The 22988-nt window shown below is 45.0% G+C and overlaps 2 protein-coding genes across 3 annotated transcripts; one reads left to right on the forward strand and one right to left on the reverse strand.

The window, feature by feature from the left end:
- The first annotated feature begins 350 nt into the window (after positions 1-350).
- nme7 (NME/NM23 family member 7) lies at positions 351-14122 on the forward strand. 2 transcript variants are annotated; one of them, XM_076148597.1, is made up of 12 exons: positions 351-457; positions 1599-1700; positions 2810-2976; positions 3218-3328; positions 4377-4427; positions 4615-4810; positions 4941-5046; positions 6714-6778; positions 7912-7980; positions 8604-8705; positions 13127-13234; positions 13745-14122. In XM_076148597.1, exons 1-12 carry the CDS (start codon positions 455-457, stop codon positions 13775-13777), a joined length of 1113 nt encoding a protein of 370 aa, XP_076004712.1. In that variant the 5' UTR covers positions 351-454; the 3' UTR covers positions 13778-14122. The 2 variants fall into 2 exon arrangements, with proteins under 2 accessions (XP_076004712.1, XP_076004713.1); XM_076148598.1 differs by lacking the exons at positions 13127-13234; positions 13745-14122 and adding an exon at positions 9635-9801.
- atp1b1a (ATPase Na+/K+ transporting subunit beta 1a) lies at positions 13832-21994 on the reverse strand. The gene is made up of 6 exons (XM_076148599.1): positions 21732-21994; positions 17984-18112; positions 16484-16639; positions 16190-16374; positions 15356-15427; positions 13832-15245 (listed from the first exon to the last, which is right to left on the reverse strand). The coding sequence occupies exons 1-6, from the start codon at positions 21823-21825 to the stop codon at positions 14952-14954; spliced, it is 930 nt and encodes a 309-aa protein (XP_076004714.1). The 5' UTR covers positions 21826-21994; the 3' UTR covers positions 13832-14951.
- Positions 21995-22988: the final 994 nt, after the last annotated feature.

Below are 22988 nucleotides of genomic sequence, written 5' to 3' on the forward strand. Positions count from 1 at the left end.
CAACATTCACTCATATAGATTGAAAAGCACACAATTATTGTTTCTGTACTATTCATTAAATTGCGTATTGAGCTGTCCTGTGCTGGCTGAGCATAAAATGAGTTTGAGGTCAAACTGTGTCAGAGTGGATATTTTGATTTTCAACAGGGGAAGCACAACTGTAATGGATCTATGTGTGTCAGTAGCCATGCAGTGACCCATCATTAGATCAACTTAGAATTTAGCTGTTATTATAAGTGATTTATATCTTTCTTATATCAGAATGTCTGCCTTGAGAAAGGTCAACCGATTATTTTCTGATTCTATAATCTCAAATTGTCCTTGAACGCAACTCGACTGGTCACAACAGTCACTATGGAAACGGAGCCCAGGTAGCTAATGTTTGCTTATTAGTCGCAAACCTTCATAAATAGACAACAAACCTGGTTAAATAGAGGCTGCTACCGCGTCATAAATGGTAAGTTACAATTCTCCACTCTTTAACGCTACGAACACGTCAGTCTGTTAAGTTATTGGTTGAGAATTTCCGCATGAATTTGAATGAAACGCAGGACCGAACAGTTTGATATTTGCTAGCATAGCTGACATACTTTAGCATAGCAACAACAACTTTAAAGATAGGTTAAGTATTTGTATCAATACCGGCGTTTTAGTATCGACATACACAGTTTCTCTTACAAAGTGCTTAGTAACACCTAACCTACTTTTCAGTATCTTCTTTATGTCTGTCACTGTTCTGTCATGTGCTAAAAAGCATGCTAGCTCCCTGCTAATGTGAGTAGAGAGTTTGAACATTTTGAGTATAAAGTTCAACTTTCCCTATGTGCTTCCTTTTCTGCCAAGGTGAGGACATAAATGATCATTTCTCTTTAGCACATAAACCATTATAGTTCACACACTTGTTCATTCGTAGGTGTTAAACTTGGTGCTAAACTTAATGTAATCCTGTATTGTTGCAGGAAGTCATGTCACCTCACTTTAAAATGCTTTAAAATTTGGATTTTATATACATTTTAGTGCACAAATGTGTTGGAAGGATTTATATAGAAACAGATTATTGTCTGAATTAATTAGTGTCATTGTTGCAGCTAATTTGCCTTTATTTTGGATTTTTCCAATCTCTGCAAACTGATTTATAGGCCACTATAATGAAGAGAAGTCTGCAGCTGCCAGCAACATATGAAAAAACTCAATTGTTAACATACGGTAATGGGCTCTGTTATAAATTGTGTCAACTCTACTCTAAAGGAAAGACAACTAACATACAAACATTCTGTTCTGAATAATTACATTACATTACATTACATTACGAGCATTTGGCAGACGCTTTTATCCAAAGCGACTTACATTACATTACCACCCTACGCAGAGGGGGGAGCAATTGAGGGTTCGGTGCCTTGCTCAGGGGCACCTTGGCAGGGACTCGAACCAGCGACCCTCCAGTTCCCAAGCCGAAGCTCTACCCACTGAGCTACTGCCTTCTTATTACTACTGCCTAATTATTATTATAATAGTAATGATGTGTGGTTACATCACGACTTCCTCTTGATACAGCTCGTCCTGTTTGACTCTAATTGTTTTTATCTCTATTTTATCAGGAGGATCGCTTTGCCTTCCTGGCTGAGTGGTACGACCCCACAGCTGCTCTCCTACGGCGATACCAACTCTTCTTCTACCCCACAGATGGTTCAGTGGAAATGGTAAACATCTATCACTGCCTTTAATATTTTCTTGAAATGATTCATTATGATGGCTGTGTTCATATAACGCCTACTGTATTTTAGAAATGATTCATTTGTTCACCACCAGAATTAGAATTTTTCAAACCTGTTTTCCTGTTCTTTAAGTAGACAACAACACAAGTTGCTTCGATTGTTGAATGAATGTGCATTCAACTGCCACATTATTGAAACTAGAGCAAAGTGTTTCACCTCACTTCAGAAGCTCTCTGTGCGAGGGACAACTTTAAAGAACACACACTCCTTTTAGTAGAGTGTAATGCTGGGATATAGTCATCATAGTTTAATAGGAAAGCATGAATATGTAACTGTAGCCGTGGGCGACTCTAGTGCTCTGCTCAGCCTCCTTGTCTGGCGGTCGTCCTCCTATGCAAATACTGAACCCCTGAACTCGTGTTTCTGCAGGTTTGGAGGTTATTGTAGGAATGGTGCTTGTTGTAAACAAACACATGCATGCTCTACAGTTGAGGATTTGAATATGTGGGTTGTAAGTGATTGTATTCATGGCAACTGTGACAACATTCAAGCCAAGTGTTAATGTACAATGCAATGGTAATGAAAGCCCCCTATGGTAATGTCAGACCCCTCAACATGTCAGCAATACTCACCAGACCCTTCTGGAGATTCAGTTGTCTGAGCCGGTCTCTGCTGCTTTGCCTTGTGGGTCGTTGCTGACTGACGGTGCAGGCCGCTTCGTCTTCAGCCTGGTGCAAAGGGTTCTTGGCATTTGAATGTTTTAGATCTTCATTCATGATGTCATTCTGTGGGTTTGCTGGGGTTTATGTTGTCAACTGTGACATCATTCATGATGTCATTATGGGGGGGTCACTGTAATTTGGTAACATAAATATAAATAAACTGCTAATTTAATGTAAATGTACATAATATTAATAAATGAAATAAACACATATAAACTATATATATATATATATATATATATATAAAATAAAAGATGTGTCAAAATGAGCGGCACTGATAATATTTTCCACCCTGATTGTAAACTGTTAGTGATGATTCATTCTCAGCTACTGGATGTGAATCAAACCATCTATTTGTTTTTGGTTTTGCAGTTTGATGTGAAGAAGCAGAAAATCTTTTTGAGAAAGACTAAATATGAAAACCTCCATCTACAAGACCTGTTTGTTGGGAATCGAGTGAATGTGTTCTCCCGTCAGCTCAATTTGATTGATTATGGAGATCAATACACGGCAAACAAACTGGGCAGCAAGAAGGAAAGGTATGATTGTGAAGGTGTGATACTTCCACCCAGTCCTAGTGTTGAATGTTTTTGCTGAACACTTCATTAAAAATATCCATTCTTAGCTTGTGTTCATTTCTAAGTTTGGTAAACAAAGTGAACATGCTGGTGTCCTCCTTTCTTTGCATTCAATTGCTGTCATTATCTTTAGAATGTTGTTGAACATCTTGTGCTTTATCTTTATTTATGTTCCCCCTCTCTTCCTCCCTCTTTTGTCCAGAACTCTTGCTCTGATAAAGCCAGATGCTGTTTCAAAGATGGGAGATATCCTTGAGATGATGTATGCTTCCAACATGATTGTGACCAAAGCCAAGATGACAAAGCTGACATGGTAAGGTCAAAGTGTGTCACACTGTGGATCAGACTCAACATTGTTGGAGTGGGAGTCTTTTTACGTTCTTACATTGACAGGATCGGTTCAGCCGTTTCACACATTTCGTGAACATATGGTTCACTGCAGGGTACTAAGGATCAGCATTTTATCAACTAACACTACCTAGGGTTTGTCAGGCATTCATTCAGCAAATGCACTCAGAAAAACCTGACAATGTATTTGTTATAAATATGCACTTCTGTGAAATACTTCAGCTGATGTATTTGTTGTTGTTGCTATCTGATCATTCCTTATTCAAGGTTTAAGTCAATGTGACTTGTGAATACTATAAACACTCACTAATGTGTGTTTCATTAGCTCAGTGGCTTCAGAGGTCAAACTTTGGTGGCGTGCTGATTTAAGGGCGACTTTGTGCTCGGAATTCCCATTTTTGTGTTTGTTAATTTACGGCTGCAACGCTTTTCTCGAGAACGAAGGTACGGTGTGAGACTTGTGTGCTGTCCAGCCTGGCATATGAAGAATGAAGGGACAGGCTCAAGGACGAAGGCAGCAGGCCATAACTCTTCCCATGGCTCATTACCAACATCATTTGGCATCAGTGAAAACTCAGACAACCTGCGTCCCATATGTGCTGCTGGTCACATCTCACAGAGAACATTAGCTACACTTCTGTGCTGAGCAGTAAAGATGCCTGCCAGAGACACACTGCTTTGTTGATAGGAATCATCCATCATTGTGAATTCTGTCATACTAGTGAGCCTTGGAAACGCTCATCGCTCTCTTTGAAGCAGGGAAGAACATATTTTAGGTAACAACACGGCTCTGAAAATATCTGACGGAGTAGATGAGCCAACGCCTGAGGAAAGTAAAGAGTCCAAAGCTGACATTTAAATAGTTTCCTCCTGCAAAGAATGTGTATGTCCCATCATTAACACTCATTAAGAAGTCAGTGAGCTCTGTGAATGCTTTGTCAGTGGTTCATGATTCTGAATATCTGAGAGAATGTGGCTTCTCATTAACTCAGTGCTTTATGATTTCTATGCAGGAGTCAAGCGGCAGACTTTTATGTTGAGCATCAGTCGAAGCCTTTCTTCAAGTGAGTGCCTCTCGTAATTATTTAACAGCTCTGAATTAGGTGGTTATGGTGTGAATAAGCAGAGTTGGTTTCTTCATTAATCAATGAGGATAATGACAATATGATGACATTGGGACAGAGTTATTGCTACTGAAGTGTTGGCAGGTCAAACATTAAAGTGATATTCAGGCGTTGGTCAATTCTGCAGCAACCTGGTGCAGTTTGTGTCCTCGGGCCCTGTGGTTGCCATGGAGGTGATGGGAGATGAGGCCATGTCTGTCTGGAGGAAGCTCCTGGGACCTGCTGACTCTGCTGAGGCACAGAGGGAGGCACCACTGAGCATCAGAGCCCAGCTCGGAGCAGACTTTGCACACGGGTCTGATTCAGTTGCAGCAGCAGCAAGAGTAAGCATAGCTGGTCTTTAAATGGTCTGTATGTGTGAAGCAAACACCCGGCTTCACATTCCCATCAATGTTAATACAGTAAAGGGTTAAATATTTACAGTTTCTTTGTGTTTTTCATTTTCTTGCGCAGGAACTTGAATTTTTCTTTCCATCAACAATGGGCCGCGGTCCTTCAAACACAGCCCACTGCAGCGAGTGCACATGCTGCATCATCAAACCTCACGCTGTGTCTCAAGGTAGATAACGTGTGTTGTATAAAATGCTGCATACGACCGTCTCTCTACCTGTCCCTGGAGTAAAAGCACTCTTTCATAACTCTCTCTCCCCCCCTCCTCCCAGCCGTGGTTATGTGTTGTCTTTGTGTCGCACAGAGGCACTTTTTCCTAATCCCTGCTCTGATCCCTGTTCACCGAGCATACCACCAGAGCTCTGACCTGTGAAATGTGAAATTCTCTGGACAGAGCTGAAGTATGCGCACAACAAGACAGAGATTTGTGTGGCGGCTGCTCCAAAGAGATTACACTGTGGCAAGAGAAAGTTAGTTAGACCGTTTGGAATTATGTACTACAATAATTACTCATCAAAAGTGCTCAAAGTCATAATAACACACACAATTGCTTGATTTACAAACGCAGCTCGCTCCAAGTTTTCCCTCCTACATGAACCTCAAACCTTTCTGATAAGAGTTGACAAGCTTACCTCAGTGTCATCTTGATTCATTTGTTGTGTGTTCCTCCAGGTTATCTTTAGTCATTAGCTCCTCTGCCTTGTCTGTGCCTCTGGTGCTTCTGCCACCATCTTGCTGCATAATTAATGGAATCAATGCTGGCAGAAAACAGTTGAAGACATGAAAATAGCCGTATGCATCGGACTGATGAGCAGAAATCTACTGAGCCTGGTGTTAAACTGGATCTGCACCATTGTCTTTTCCTTATTTAAGGTGTGGCTATCAGGATAAAGACCTCACAAAGAAGATTTCAGATTTGATTGAAATTGTATATTGGGGACATTTTCTACTATCTGCTTGACCTCTTTCCTGAATTCCCTAACTGTGACACCTTCCTGTAAGCAGTCACAGTGGAGTTGACCATGTAGCGTTCCCCTGTGTGCTGGGATGAGGCTTGAGCCTGAGCCAGGAATAGTAACTGTGAACGACTTGGATTGTCTAAGATTGTCACTTTTAAAGGCAAGTTGTGTCTTTTTTTCTCTTGAGGATAACTTAAGTGGCTCATTTACACTGTAGACAATTTACAGCCAATCACAACAGTGACAAAGGACGTTGTCACTGAAAATGCACTCAGACATGACTGGAATAGAGAAGCTTCTGTTGCCAGGCACCCAGAATAGGATCTCCTAGCAACAGCACCAGCTGCTTTTGGGAGCTGTGTCGAGTGTGCCTCTCCTAGACATGTGGTTGGCTGCTGCATGGAGAGGACACAGAGGACACAGGAGGAGGTTATACACCTCACACACGCTTAAGTGGACTGTGACTGAATGCTTACCAAACATAAGAGCAGTTTCTGCATTAATGTCACACACAGGGTTGACTCTGCCCACACACACTAACGTGGAGAATCAAAGATGTACTCCAGGTTTAATCAGGATCTCAGACTGATTACAGCACGCCGCCCTTTCAGTCACGACCGTGAGCAGCTTGACTCTCTCACTCCCTGTTGCACCTTTTTCATCAGCATCACACTGCCACACACTGAATCACTGTGACAAAATGCACAAGAGGCACAGCTCATTTCCTCAGTGTTGACTCATAAATAACATGTCTCTAACAGCACAGACATCTGTAGGACGCTCTCGGTGTCCACAGTGAGACGAGGCGTGCATATTAACTCTAAGGCATTTCACTTACATTGTTCATGCTTTTCTCTTAACTTTGATGTCTCCACAGGTCTCACTGGTAAGATCCTGAACTCCATCACTGCAGCTGGATTTGAAATCTCAGCCCTTAAAATGGTGAGAGTTGACTGTAATCTGTGACACATGAGCACATGTGTGTGTTCAGGCGTGTGCCGGTGCAAATGACTGCTGTGACTTTGGGCCAAAATCTATTGGCTCTCTCTGATCCAACCTGACCTCATAATTGAACATCACTTCCGCCAATCCGTGACCTTTCATTAGACCACAGAGGACATCACTGCATACTCAGGGCCCAAGGACAAATATAATCAATCAGGATAATATCACTGCAGACAGACAGAGTGATAATGTTTTAGTTCACATGTGCAGAATGAGCTTAGAGCCATGATGCTGAGGGAGGTGGGATTCTTCTTCTACTGTCATGTTACATCCTGTGCTACTTTCTTTCTTAATGTTATTATAGAAGAAAGCATCCGGCGTCACAATGAGGGACAATTTGAGAGATTATTTTCTACATACAGAAGGGAAGAAAAGACATTACACGAAGGAAAACAATGAAGAGAGAGAGAAAGTGTGATGTACATGTGAACGAAGGCAGAGCAGCCTAACGACAAGATAGTGTAACCATGGAGACTCAAATGAATCCGAGTCGTCGGTAAGATGATCTCATAGGCGCAGTTTTTATGGGATGATGTCATCGTGCCACCTTACCGGCAGTTGCAAAACGTATGGTGGGCTTTGACCAAAGAAGGAGGGGCGAGACACAGGGGGGGAAACGACGGAAGAGAAGGGGAGAAATCCCACCTAAACAGACAGACACACACACACACACGCACCCATTCACCCCTATCCTGCCCTGTCTGGAATATAGAAACACACTTCATTTCCTTCTCCCCTGTACTGCAACTGTTGCACAGCATTTTCCCCTGTGGACAATAAAGTCTTCCTTATCTTATCTTAACTGGATGCTAAACAAATAGGATAAGTCTTAAAACTATAAACTCTGCAACAAAGGGAAAACGTACATAAGCAGCAGGTTACTCAGTAATAATGTTACACACATGACACATTCCAGCTGTTGAAGTGTTAAGTCTCTTATCACATAGAAAACCATTTCCTCCTGTATCTTTAATGACCAGACTTGATTTTTAACGTTCCTGTTCTGTAAATTCCATGATTTCATTGTGAATTATTAATGTGATATGTTTGTTATTTGTTATCTAACCCAGTTCAGTGTGGATCAAGCAAATGCAGAAGAGTTCTATGAAGTTTACAAAGGCGTTGTTACAGAGTATCCTGTGAGTATGAATGCTGCACTGTGAGTTGTGTTCTTTATTTCATTGTGTGTCACTCAAATGTTTGTTTTAACGCTGCCCAGTCATTATAAAAGGACACATGTATCTGTAAGGGTCTTAGAGGGGAGAAGAGGAAGTGTCTGACTCAGACGTTGTGTAATGGTGCCCAGCGTTTGGCTGCGATGCTTGTGATGAGTTCAGCTTGTTCTTTGGCAGAGAGGTGGCAGAAAGGTCTGACTCAGTTTAGTAAGTGGCCCACTTACAGCGATGAAGAAGAGCGGTGACCTCAACATAATAGGCTGAACTTTTCATCCATAGATTTATTTGATTCGATTTTTATCTACCTTAACAATCTCCACATAGTTCTTGTTCAGCAGAGGTCATTCTGGCTGTCAGCATCGCAAGTAATACTTCCTTTTGAACATTTTTGTCTGGTCCAACCTTTAATAGTCATGAGGTGATGAAGGCCTCACAGCCCGAGGCACAGAGCGACTCCACAGTCGTGACTCTGACTGACTCTCATAGTCACAGTTCAGCTCAGCCTGTGGCGTGCTTGGCTGTAGATACACATTGTTCTATTCCTGTTATCTTCATTGACTTTATACTTTCCTGCTGCTTCTCTGCAGAGCATGGTGGCTGAGCTGTGTTCTGGACCCTGCATGGTCCTAGAGATCCACGGCTCAGATACACCAAAGATATTCCGAGGCTTCTGTGGACCAGCGGACCCGGTGAGTACACACATCAGATAAATAACCTGCTGGATAAAGTCAGGACAGAAATGTGATGAAACAGAGAATCTCCAGTCTGTAAAGAGTTAATTATTCATGCTGTTCATTAGTTTGGACGGCTGTAGAACACATTTGACTTTAGTTTATTTCTCTACATATGCCATCCCAGTATCACATTATCATGTTAGGGAGAGAGAGAGAATGTGAACACAGACACACGTGCATGCCAGCGTGTGTGCGTGTGTGTGTGTGTGTGTGTGTGTGTGTGTGTGTGTGTGTGTGTGTGTGTGTGTGTGTGTGTGTGTGTGTGTGTTCCTGGATAGTGTGGAATCAGTGCTGCAGGGCTGTGCCGGTGCGTGATGTGAATCTAATAAGCAGCTCTGTCTCCAGTCTCTGCCTGGTTACCATCAGATGGAACTACACACACACACACACACACACACACACACACACACACACACACACACACACACACACCTGTACAGCCTCTCTATAGATTCAGCCTCTGTCAAGACTGACTCTTCTCACAACTACAACATGTTCAGTAGCTTCACTTAGGGTTCATTATTAAGTCTTTAAACTTGCTTATTACTTTCTCTACTTTCTCTACTCTACTTTCAGGACAAAGTCAAACATGTTAAGCTTTTGATTTTGTGCGTGTGTGTGTGTGTGTGTGTGTAAGAAATGTGTGATATCTGTATTGGTCTAGGTTCAGTTCCATCAGTAAAGGGTTAACCCTTAATGCTGTCACATCTGCGGTCGGTTTCCCGTCTGTAACCTCTGTCACCTCTGTAACCTCGGTAACGCCCTAATTGCCTCAGAGTGTGCTGACTAAGAGTGAGGCCAACGCGTTTCATCAGTGTGTGACCTCAGACGCAGCTCGGTGTTGTCTGACAGATAACCTACACATTCTGTGCCTCTGTCCTCAGCACACCTCAGACATTTGATCCCTGAGAGTAACAATGACACAGGAAGTGTAGAATACAGCCACTGAAGGAAGTTCACAATAGAAAGGTCCAGTCTGTAAGCAGAGCAGAGCTTCTGGTGTGTGTGAAGAGGTCAGCTCCTCCTTGGATCCTTAAGGGACAGTTGTTTATGGTAAGAAGAGTTTATTGATTCATTCCAGTCCATTAAAGCCTGATATGTAAACACCAGAGTGTGTAGATAAACATGTGACCTGCACAGACCAGGGGCTGCATGACTGAACTCTGAACACTTTCTCTCTTATTGGATGTGTGACTCTCTTGACTGCAGATCTGAACAGGAGGTCGTCTGATCCTCTCTGTGATATTCAGGCGGCTTCTCTTTCCTTTAACCGGCCGCATTCCTGCCAGAAAGGATCTGAGTGTGTTCACACCTCCACGTCCACAGCGTCCTTGCACAGCACTCAGCCGGTCACGAGATTGCGCTCTGTCTCGTGACGCGTCCTGATATCGGTGTGGACAGACACAACAGCCCTCTTGTTTGCTGGCTCCAGCTTGTGTTCTCTTCTCTCTGAGCCTCTGCTGCTCTCTCTCTCCCTTTGAATCAACAGTTCAGTTCAACCTCAGAGCCACACAGCCTCATTAGCAGTGCTCAGCTGTCACCACGTCCTGGATCGCTTCACTTTGTCTCAGATCAGGAGCTTGTGTGGATGACATCATCCAACTTGTTGTGACTCAAACCTGTCCATTATGTTCACTGAGCCTGAGCCTGAGCCTGAGCCTGAGCCTCAGCCTCAGCCTCAGCCTCAGCCTCAGGCTCAGCCTCAGCCTCAGCCTCAGCCTCAGCCTCAGCCTGAGCCTGAGCCTGAGCCTGAGCCTGAGCCTGAGTCTGAGCCTCAGCCTCAGCCTCAGCCTCAGCCTCAGCCTGAGTCTGAGCCACCCTGATCATCTGAGCTCAGTTTTTGTTGTACTCCTCTGTTCAGGATGACAGCAGGTAACGTTGGTGCTCTGCTCTCTGCAGGCTGTGTAACACCAGGGGAGATCGTCATGGTAATGTGTTAGTCTGCCGTAGTTACCATGACTCTTGGTGACTTGCTGGTCGCCCTTGGAGCCGACAGCCATCACTGGTCTGCCCCTCAGAGCAGAGAGGTCATTGTGTCAGACATGAGAGTTACAGAGAGGAGGAACTCTGTATTCCACATGTATTCAACCATTTAAAGTGTGACATGGCCTCTAAGAAGGAGTGTGACTTCAAATGGTCTTTTGTACATAGAACTAGATTATCTTCTATATACCTAATAAAGGGTGAGGGTCGCCTCCTGATTGACAGTTGAGAGTTAAGTTGGAGGCTCTGTGATGCATGAAGGGTCAAAGGTCAGCCGTCCTGTCCGGAGCAGGTCACACTGTCCTGAACATTCTTGTCCCTAGCCTGTAATGCTTCCATGAGCAGCCGTCCATCTCACTGTGGGACTCATTACAAGCTCATTAAACTCTCTGGCAGGTTACTCATTACTGCAGACACACACAGACTTCACACAAGGACTTGTGCACACACACTAGGCGGCCATATTTGATGAGTCACCACACACACACACACACACACATTTCAGGTAGTTTACATACGATTACTATTTGATCCACAGATCCTCTCACTGTTGTAGTAATGTAGTAATGTTGGCCCATCCTCCATCTGTTGGTTGATCCTTTTCTCCTGCAGCATGTTTGTGTACTACACTTAAAGCAAACAACAACAGTGTGTTTGTGGCACAGAGCCTGGGGGGCAGGGGTCACATGGCTTTGACTCCTCTCATGTCTCCTTACAGGTGTTGAGAGTAACTGGTCAGGATTGGATCAAAAGGGCTGCAACTCAGGGCCGTGTGTTGTGTTGTGTTGTGTTGTGTGTGTGTTTGTTGTGGCTGCTGTGTGTGTGTGTCCTCGCAATCTTAGAATTCTTTTGACATCTCTTTCAGTTATGACATAAGCAGGCGTATTAAGCAACAACACTATATCAACATACCTAAGAGCAGGCTCAAGGTTCAGTCTCACAGCCGTGCATTAAGCAGGACACATTTTAGAAGGATTCTACAGGAATATAAAAGCTTTTACTAAATAAATCCTACCGTGACCCTTACTGTCCCCTGTACTGTCCTTACCCTTAAGCTTTAAGCTGTTGAACCGTTGGCACACCATTTATTCACAACAGGAAATGTCTCAAACAGGCTTTACATCTGCCTCTCATTGTAGTTACTGACTTATTGCGTTTAAACTTCACATATTTACTTGTTTGTTTTTTTGTAATTAATAAAGTTATTAATTCCAGATATATCCAGGAAGTTAACTCTTTGTGGTTCTCCTGTTCCCAAGGTTCTAAGCCGCTGCCCCTTTCTTCTTCTTCCCATTGCGTTTCCTTCTTCTTCTGTCCTCGTTCCCTCTTTTATGGTCCCTTGATTGTTTTCATCACAAAGCTCTGTAAACGTCTTAACGTCCCCAGCAGAGCCGTTTTCCATGGCAGTATTCAGAGACAATGCGTGACGTTGAGCCCCGGCTGTGTTATGACGTCCAGACCGGTTCCTTCCTTTTTATTTGCACACTCATAAAGCACTTCAGCGTAAACACCGTGTCAGAGAAAACGATTTCCAGACACGGTGGAGTCTTTACTCTGACTCCACTCTTTACTCTGACTCTAAACTGACCTCTGTGCCACTGCAGCTCTAACTTCACTCGTCAGTTTGTGTTTTGGGTCAGGGTTATCGCTGCACTTATAAGTACAGAGTGTAATTTAAAACATACCTCGGTCGGGCTTTGAGGTGAGCAGACGGCTTCTTACCAGAGAGTCACATGACCAGAGAGTCACATGACCAGAGAGTCACATGACCTCACGTGCTGACTTCCACCTCACCAACCAGTTCAGGAGCCTCGTCTCTCTCCAGTGTTTGTTTTCCTTCAGGCTTCCACAGGGTGAAGTCTCAGGCTCTCTGATCTTCTGACTGCCATACGCTCTCTCCCCTGTGGGAGCGTTCCATTTCCCTGTGACACAGAGAATGGAGGGGCAGAGGAGCCGGGCTGTGACCTGCTGAGTCTGAGAGGAAGCAGGCTCACAGTCCTTCGGAGGACCTTCATGTATGACTGATATAATATGTATTTAAGATGTAATAGATCTCTTACCTGAGACAAACAGCAACATTTGTGAAAGTCTACACCTCAGTTTTCAAAGGAGGATGTGTGCCTACTCTTCCTCTCCCTGTACGCTGTGGGAGGTTTTGTCACTTCCTCTGTGCTCACATGTCAGCTGCTGAGTAATCAGGCTGAGTAACGACTGATCTGCATGTACAGTTTCAAAACTCATCCATGGCACGAACACACACACACACACACACGCGGCTCAGATCTGGGAGGAAGACGTCTTCCTGTTTTAGATCCTGGTTCATTTTCAGATGTATGATGATGGTGTGAATGTGTGTGTGCTTTATGAGTTACACTGTGTTTCTGCTTCAACAGGAAATTGCACGACATCTTCGTCCAAATACGTTGCGGGCGCTCTTCGGTAAAGACAAGGTGCAGAATGCCGTCCACTGCACAGACCTGCCAGAGGACGGAGTGCTGGAGGTATTTCACTGATCACACACACACACACGCATTCATGTTTGATCCTTCAGAACCCATACAAACACACACGAGCTGCACTGATTGACATTCAGGCCTCCCATAAATAACTGTTTTCCATTGAGCCAAGAAGAGAAAAGTGGACTGAGTGTGTCTGTGTTCTTACACGAGTCCCATGACTCTGTGGGCTGGGCAACCTTAGATCACACTGGTCTGAGGAGAAGAAGAATGGCAGAGGGATTTAGAAACAGAAGCATTGTTTTAAAGGGAGTGGGTCTGACCCGCTGCACGTCATTGTTCAGGAAAACTCCTGATCTGTGGCCTGGACAGACGCCTCCTTGTTAACCATTAGCCTGTGACTGACTGAGCTGCCATGTTCCCAGGGGAAGTGCATAATGGCAGAGAACATCTACAGGAAGCCAGACTGTGTGAAATGAAGGGGAAGAGTTAGCCTTCCTCTAGATCGCTGTCTGGATTATTAGGGTTGTGATTGATCGTTGTGTTCTCTCCCAGGTGGAGTACTTCTTCAAGATTTTGGACGACTGACTGCTGTCAATCAAACCGACGCTTTCCTATGTATTCAAAAACTTCACAATCATGTTATTTTTCCTGTTTATTGTTTCAGCCTTTCCAGATTAAATAAAGTGACAAGAGCAGACTCCTGACAAGTGTTTTGATCTTCAACATTGAATTAAGCAGTTTCACACCAACTAAACATCTTATTACACGGGATACTGCATTGCCTCTGATATTCTAACCTTTGACCAGCGACTTTGGTATTGGATTCATACATTACACTTTGAAAAAAATGTACAACTGCATAAATATAAAATTCTTTCACCATGAAAATGGCTAAAACATTCAATAGAAAGTTGCATCACGTCATTGTGATGTCTCCAGCAAAACAGATTTCAAAGCAGAGTTGCCACTGTTTCCATGGAGGCGACAGTCTTCTAGGCTGGACCCACAAAGCTCTACGCTATGAATTAAGAATGAGCAGGTTTTTAAGAATAATTGAACAGAAATGTCATCAAACCTTGTCCTACAGCTACGGTGAACAATAAAAGAAAAAACGGTGTACACATGAATCCTTGCACAGTTGCACACTTAAAACAACTTAGTAAAGAAACACAACAGATTCCATGGAGCGCAGTCATTTACTCACACATGGGCCTTAGAGGTTCAGAGTACCATGCCAGTATTTCAGTTAGTCAGAGCACATTGACACACACATCCAAACACGCCTACACACACCTACACACACCTACACACACGCACAAGCAAGCGTGCGCGCACACACCTTGGACCACTAAAGCTGACATAAGACGACAGATTACATGAACGTGACTAGACGACTCTACAGCACTGGACACTCCAAAAATATATAGAAACCACATCAGGATGAAATACTTTGGGGACAGAAACACAGCTCGCTACACGTCAGTAGTGGAATTGCAGGTTTACAGTAATAGATGAACACGTCCCATGGCTCAAGGAATATTTTCATTTACAGTAGAATAAATATATGCTATTGCTACTCTTGTATTTTACATTCTAACCCTCGACAAACACAGAAAAGCTAAGTGTAAAGCACACGGATTAAGTGTAGGTCCTGTATATTATGAATGTTCAAAGACTAGTGGTGTTTATTTGAACTCTTTTATTTTCTCTACATTAATTTGTTTTAAAATGAGGGAGAACAGTGCTCACACAGCTGAGGTCACGAGTTGATTGTGATTTTCACATCGAAGCGTCCTTGATAGCGATCTTTCTCGCTGTAATCGATGTTTGCGCCGAAAGCTCTGCACTCGATGCGCAGCTCCTCGTTCAGGGTGAGGTTGTAGAACTGGATGGCCACCAGGGGCTGCAGGTACTGGGAGTGCAGACGCTTGCCGTAGTAAGGGTAGTACTGCAGGGGGAAGCCGGCTTTGTCGCCGGAGTCGCCGGCCACGACGCCGTTGGGGCCGATGCCGTAGTACCGGATGTCGCGGATCTTGTCGACGTCCTCGTCTCTCTGCAAGGGAACGTTCCCGGTTTAGTTCAGAATGAAGACGACGTGGCCGAGCTCAGGCGTGCTGTGTGTGTGTGTGTGTGTGTGTGTGTGTGACAGACGGTGCACCTTACCTTGTTTTTGCAGTGGATGGGGAGCAGGTTGACGTTGAGAGGCACTGGGAGAGAGTCGTTGGTGAGCGGAGCCTGAAATGAGAGGGAAACCTTTGATGAGTGACATCCTGAGATGTTTGGGCTGAGAGTGCAGAGCCGCTGCTGCAGAGCGTGGTTTCACCTGCAGCCTGCATGGAGCTTACACCGGCTCATTTCACACTGTTCTTAACTATGAAAAGTGCTCTACAAATAAAATGTATTATTATTATTATTAATTTGTTCAGCTCAGGTAGTCTAACACAATATCAAACTCTCTCTCTCTCTCTCTCTCTCTCTCTCTCGGGGCGTTCTTATCTTACCTGTATTCTTATTCTGAATCTTTGTTTTCTTTCTCCACTGTACTGCGGCTGCACAACACTTTTCCTCTGGATAATAAAGTTTTATCTTATCTCCCTTATCTTCTTTAAGTGCTCTGTTAAGTTAAGTGTCTCCAGATCGCCTTTGTTGTGATTTGCTGCGGTATAAATGAAGTCAAGCTGAATTCATTCACCGTCACGTTTCACATTTGAACCTTTCACTAACTCTCCTGCGCAAATCTGAGTTTGAACTTTGACCCTCTGACCGCTCCGGGCTTTGGCTCCACCCTTTCCCTCAGTAAACACACACACACACACACAGACTGTGTTTATGTGTGGGGAGATAACACTTTATCTCCATATTCACTTTGCATTAGTTTGATCTCTCTCTCTCTCTCCCTCCCTCTCTCTCTCTCTCTCTCTCTCTCTCTCCCTCTCCCTCTCTCTCTCTCTCCCTCTCCCTCTCTCTCCCTCTCCCTCTCTCTCTCTCTCGTCTCACCCGTGGTTTGAAGTTGACGATCCTGTTCAGTTTGACGATGAGACAGGGCCGTCCTTCCTTGAAGCCGTAGGTCTTGTCTGTGATGCCGGAGCAGGCGCTCAGCCAGTCCCGGTTGAAGGAGCAGGCTTTACGGACTCCGGTGTCGCTGTCCAGGTCTCCTCTCATCTTGTACGAGGCGGGAACGGCTGCAAACACACACACACACACAATGAAGACGGAGCGCCCGCACTAACACACACTGTACACCAGCAGGGAGCCAGTGAGTGTGTGTGTGTGTGTGTGTGTGATACTTGCCTCCACAGTCCTCAAAGTTCAGCTGCTCAGTCTGGCGCTGTGCCTCGTATAACTTGAGGAAGTTGTCCATGCTCTCCGTGTATTTCGTAATTGAGGCGTCGTCCTTCATGCTGAAGCTGATCTCAGACTTCTCAGAGCGCGGGGTGTGAGACAGACCTGAGGGTCACATGACCACGCAGAGAGAAAAGGCTTAGAACAACATTTAACCCTCTGTTCACTTTACAGCAACATGTGTGTGTGTGTGTGTGTGTGAAACAATGTGCAGTAAAAGAGAGAGAAAGAGGGAGAGAGGGGGGAGAGAGAGGGAGAGGGGGAGAGAGAGAGAGAGAGAGAGAGAGAGAGAGAGAGAGAGAGAGAGAGAGAGAGAGAGCCTCTGAGCACAAAGCTCTCAGGCTGGGGGGGTGGGGGGGTTTGGTTTCCTCCGATGCTCCGTCGGCTCTTTAGAGCTGTAACTTTCCACAGAGTGTGTGTGTGAGTGTGTGTGTGTGTGTGTGTGTGTGTGTGTGTGTGTGTGCGCGCACCGGGCCTGGGTGAGGCGTGGCATGGAGACAATGCCATGGGTGAGAGGAGGAACAGCAGAAGAATCTCCTCAGAGAGGAGAGAAAGCTTCTGATTCTGTTTCCCCTGAAGCTGAGTCTGAACCTGGAGCTGTCTGTCTGTCTGTCTGTCTGTCTGTCTGTGTGCAGGGCAAACATGCGGCCATTTAACTCTGACTGGAAGCTTGTGAAAGTTCAGCTCCCTGCCCCCACCCCTCCACTCTCACGTGTGTGTGTGTGTGTGTCTCTCACAATGGAAACTTTTAGCCTCAGAGTGAGAGGCGGGCTTCAGCCGCAGCCTCAGCCTAACTGCTCTCTGCTTCCTTTATCAGCCCGAGCTGGAAACTGGCTTCAGCTGGGACGCTCTGCAGCCCCGATACTTTACTGAGCTACAGACCGACTATCAACAGCTGGGAGAGAGACAGGGCTGACGGGTAAACCAGCCCCTGTGTGTGTGTGTGTGTGTGTGTGTGTGTGTGTGTGTGTGTGTGTGTGTGTGAGGCCTTTTACAATGGCTGCTAAAAATACCGGCGAGGCGACAGCATGTGCTGTGCAAACACGTAACTACACAACAAGACCAAACGCACAAGACCTTTGGAAACACTTGTATGAATGTGTGTGTGTGTGTGTGTGTGCTCAGATTACACAGAGAAGTGTCAAAGAGTAAATCATGTTTTAAAAGTGTTAACATGTAAATGTGTCGATCCTACATGTTTCATATGTTTGAGTGTGAATGAGAGCTGCAGATTGCACCGCTCCCTGTGTGTGTGTGTGTGTGTGTGTGTGTGAGGGGGGGGCATTGACTGAATGAGAGGAGTGAAGGACAAAATGGCTGAACCTATCTAAGGTCAGACAGACTTCTGATAGCGGGGAGCTGCTCAAAGGCACGCCCAATCCTAACACACACACACACACACACAGACAGACACACACACTCCTCTCTCTCTCTCTCTCTCCTGTGTACCTGGGGGGGCCACCCGGTCCTGATAGGTGGGCTTGTAGCTGCTTAAGGTGAGCAGCAGAGCCTGGATGGTTCCAACGAAGATCCCAGCCAAGCATCCATAGAAGATGACATAGAAGAAGGTGATCTTTACTGTGGGAGGAGAAGAAGAAAGAGAGAGAGGTTCAGAGCAGGAAAGAGAAGAAACTACACACCTTTGGTTCCACGATTCAGTCAAGTGAGGCTTTATTGTGTTGTGTTTTTGTTGTCTTTGTTTGTTTCCTCTGCTGTCCTGATTATTTTTCTCACACACACACACACATTCAGCGAGTCAGAGCCTTCAGAGTCTCCAGGCCTCCCCTCTCTCTCCCCTCTCTCTCTCCTCTCTCTCCTCTCACGGTGGAAGCCATTTTAGAAACTCGCTCCTTGCTGTTTTCTGTTTTCTTCATCACGCTGGATTCTTTTCTCTCTGTGATGCAACATAAGGCGGAGGGCTGTGGTTCCAGTACGACAGGATGAGTCACTCCTGGCTCCTGTTAGCTCCTCTCTCACACACACACACACACACACACACACACACACACACACACACACACACACACACACACACACACACACACCTCCCCTCCCCCCAATCGGCCGTTCCAACAGGTTCTCTGCTTAACAGGGAGAGGAAACCGACTTCCTCCTCAATTTGTTCCGAATATGTAAACAAAAACGCGTTGCCGCGGTGATGAGCGTGCTCTGGTTGTGATAGAGCGTCACTGCCCTGTATCCCCTCTACACGGGGCCGATGGTGCCCGTTTGTCCTGGACGCCTCATAAACACGTATCCATGACATCATGCTGCTATCTGTGCTGGGCTCAATAATACTCATAACAACAACCAGAGACCTACTGTTGATCTGACATCCCAGAATAACCTCTCCTGGCTACAGTCGTTGCTATTCTCCTATACAAACACATGCGTGGGGTCGATACTGATGTTTAATGGTGGCGTCTTTGTGTTGAGTGGATGAATGAGGGCGAGCACACGCATGTTGTTGGTGCTCTGGGGTTCCTGATCGCCCCTCCAGCCCGTTGGGCCCTCAGGCTTGTATCAGTGTTCCTGTTGCTGATATATGTTGGCCGGGCAACTTCCCAATGCGTCTCTGCGTTGCCAAATACAAGTCCAAATTGGCCGCGGCAAAACCGGTTTGGCGAGTTTCTCACAGACGACAGCGGTGTGTCTCTGCACGTTTCCCTGTCACACACCAGGGGAGGCTGAGGACGGTGTGTGTGTGTGTGTGCACTTACTTACATTAATCTGATATAGATCTATAACATATCTGTAACATGATTAATGCATGAGAACGGCAACAAGTGATCCATTTAATGTGGCCTCAGATTCAATGTTTTGTCGCATTGGTGTGTGAGTGTGTGTGTGTTAGATGATACTAGTCCTGCAGTCCACATGAGGCGATTTAACACACAGCACAGTTACAAACACACTCATGATCACTATCAGTCTATCTTTAAGCGCCATCTGTCTGTTTCAGAGACAGACACCTGAATGCGTCTCCATTGTTTCACGTTGGGCTCGATGCACCTGTTGGCTCAGAACCGGACCGGCCCATTAGAGATCCATGCTCGTCTATGGATCTCAGACGTGTGCAGACATTTCTAATCACTACGCCACCGCACACACACACACACACACACACACACACACACACACACACACACACACACACACACTGACACACTGCCAGTCAGCCGCCGCTCTATGGGGTGTGTGGCTACAATTTGCAAAACAAATTGTATTTTTCTTTTTTCTTTCTGTTGCATGTAAGTGAGAGGCATTTGAGGAAAACAGGCGTGGCAGTCGGTGAGACGCCTCGTGTTTTCATTTGGGCCAGGAAAACTGCAATCCAGCGCTCCCTCCTGCCCGCCGTGGCTCTGTGTTGCCTTCAAATGATTGGAAAACGTTGCTGGTTGGCAAACAGACAATGAGGTCATAATTTAAGTTTTAAATTAGCTCATGTGTGTATTTGAGTGATGGATGTCATGTTAGAAAGAGGAAATCAACTTTGCTGCTGTCATGTGTGTGTGTGTGTGTGTATGTGCGTGTGTGTGCCTGTGTGTGTTTGAATGGAGAGCACCTCCCCCACCTCTGCTGCAGCATCACCACATTCACACAAGGATCATGTCTCCACTTTCACTGACGCTGTTAGAACGACTTCACACGTTTTCAGAGGCTCGCAGCCGCCTAGAAGCTCGAAATGTGCACCTAAATGTGTCTGAAGCGAAGCGACGAGGGAGAAGAACCCGTCAACGTGTTTGATACCCGCCATTTCCTACACACTGCAGCCGCACAACAACACCAAACGCCGTTGAGTTTGACGAAATGAACGTCACATTCGTGTCAAAGCACCGATGGCGACAGCTTTGAGGGAAACTAGCAGCACGTACCTGTTGCTTTTAGTGCAACAATGTTCACTTTTAATACGACGCCACGGTCAGAAAAAAACACCAGCAAACGGCAAAACAACATTAAAGCATATCAACACTAACATAAAGACATAAATACATTCCAGCAAGCGCCAAGTCCCGTAAATTCGCTCCAAACTCGCCATTGAACGCCACATTCCAAACTACGGTAACATTGCGACATTACTGTGATTTATCGACAAATAACTATTAGTCTTTCTCGGAATCAGTGTTTATTTGATATATTTAAGTAAGCGAGCACTTCAGCGGTCAAATAGAAAGTCGTCTCGTTCCTTTCACGAGAAAATAACTTGCAAATGTGAAGGGGCGGCCTCAGACATGTGAGTCGTGACCGGAGAGACAGCGCAGTGTTACCAGGCAGTTTGAGTCTGAACCCCGGCTGAAATGTCACGTTTAGACCATTAAAATGCTTTACTGAGCTTAAACCGATCTATAGAATGACGTCGTACTTATCGTTAAGAATCTACAGCCACTCCTGACCGTATTAGGCGGACATTCCCTCGATTTAAAGTATTCAAAACAGTCGTAAAACGATTAGACACATTTAATATCGCGTTGAGAGCGCGAGGGGGGCAGAAACGAGAGAAATACTAGGATTTGATAATGAATGTTTATTCTTTACAAATGAATAAAACCCCTCTGCCTTTCCTGGCACTTCAGTTTATGAAGACAATGCTACAACTTTCACTCTCAGCTTTAGGTGTAGTCTAAAGTCTTGGCCCAGCAGTCTGTCCTTCAAGATGACCTCTTCCATAAAGGGCGTTCATTAATGAATGGCCCCTAATGTGCTTCGCCTCCTGTTGCACTGTATCACGAACAAATCTTTACACAATTGTTTAAGTTTAACAGTACAAGGAAGTACGATTCAGAACTAAACTATGAATTAATCGTGCGAGTTAATTGATTTTCCTTACAGTCACTAAGCTTATTATGGCTATTATTCGACCTGTAGCGTGTATAGTGGATAAACTTGGGCGTAATTGTCACATTTGGGGTGTTATTAACGCGTTATACGGCGGCTAATGTGCTAACTTGAGCACGCAGCTCGCGGGGAAAACCAAGTCACGACGCAGCAGCGTGTCCGCGAGCTCTAACAGGTGCTGTGTGTGTGTGCGTGTCGACGGGAAACGTGGAAAAACGGAGCAAACACCCGCTTTCCGCCACTTTCTGCTCCGTCTTCCCCAAATATCCCCCTTCTCTGTTTCAGATTAACAATATAACGTCGAACACAACATATTTAGCGTCTTTACCAGCGGCTACATTGAATGAAAATCTGCACTTACGCCAACTGATCCAGGTTCGTCCTAGAAACTCCCTCTTCTCTGAATTCCACACAAAACTCCTCCATCCGCCATCAGCCTCTTTATGTGCCGACATGTTAACTCCCCACTAACGTCTCCTTTGGGGTTGTGAACGGTTTGGTTTGTGTAGTTTGTGCTGGAATATTCACTGTCCTTAACAGGAAATGAGAAAGGACAGTTTCGTACCCAACTCCGCCAATTGTACCACTCACAATGTATGTGAGAGAGACTCCGACTCCGCCTGCAAACTCCGTAATAAGTTACCCCCCGAAGAGGAGGAGGGCTCGGCCTGGCAAATCACAACGAGCCGCTGCGTTTTGCGTAAGAGGCAAATGAAAGGGGGGCGAGTCACAGGCTGGAGCAGGCTAATGAATGTACAGACTGACAGGCCAGCCTACACAAAATGTCCAACATGTGGCTTCAACCATTTTAATGATGCCACCGGCCCACGATCCAAACTACGTCATGGCGACCAGTGTCACTCTCACTACTGTGTGCGCTGTTTGTTAAGGATAACAGGAGGAAGCATTCATACCAGAGGAACTTAACGTGAAAAAGAAACACTGAACAATAACATAGTCTAGTCTCTAGAGTGTGTGTTTGTGTATGTATGCTTATGTTGAGTTGGAGGGAGCACTATTCCTACAATCGCCTCCAAACTTGGCAACATCATTAGTTTGTAGCTCCTGAGTTTGCATAGAGCCCTTTTCATTCCCTTAACATACAATTAACAGTTTTATTTTCTATGTATTGCCAAATTATAGTAGTGGAAGACCATAACACAGTGTACGTGCATATAATGACCTGTCAAGTATCACATTTGACATGAACTCTAGAAGCCCCAATATGAATGACATCACTGTGTTTCTGCTGTTGTCATTTGTAAAAATATTCATCATGGCTTCACCCATTTGTCTGCTCAAATCTCCCTCTTGTACATCCTCAAGTTGAGGGATAAAGTGGGTCTGTTAAAATTTAGTTGCTTGTTTGATTGTGAATATTGTGTCTGTGTGTGTGTTTTTCCAGTGAATTTTTATTCACAAAAGGTTTGCAATGCTCAGGTAAATAGGATGGGAGGGGGATTCTTTTGATGTGTTTTCCTTCTGTGTTTCCAGATCCTGTAAAATGTTCAGTTTCAGTCTTGGGTGCAGTTGTTGAATGGAGAATCTCGCTGACTTTCTACAATCTTGGCTTTAATAAATCAATGTGGATTTAAGATCCTCTTGCAGGATCATGGCT

Source organism: Genypterus blacodes, unplaced genomic scaffold, assembly GCF_046128005.1.
Source record: "Genypterus blacodes isolate CSIRO-AG114 ecotype Tasmania unplaced genomic scaffold, CSIRO-AGI_Gbla_v1 ptg000041l_1, whole genome shotgun sequence".
In the NCBI taxonomy this organism is placed as follows: domain Eukaryota; kingdom Metazoa; phylum Chordata; class Actinopteri; order Ophidiiformes; family Ophidiidae; genus Genypterus; species Genypterus blacodes.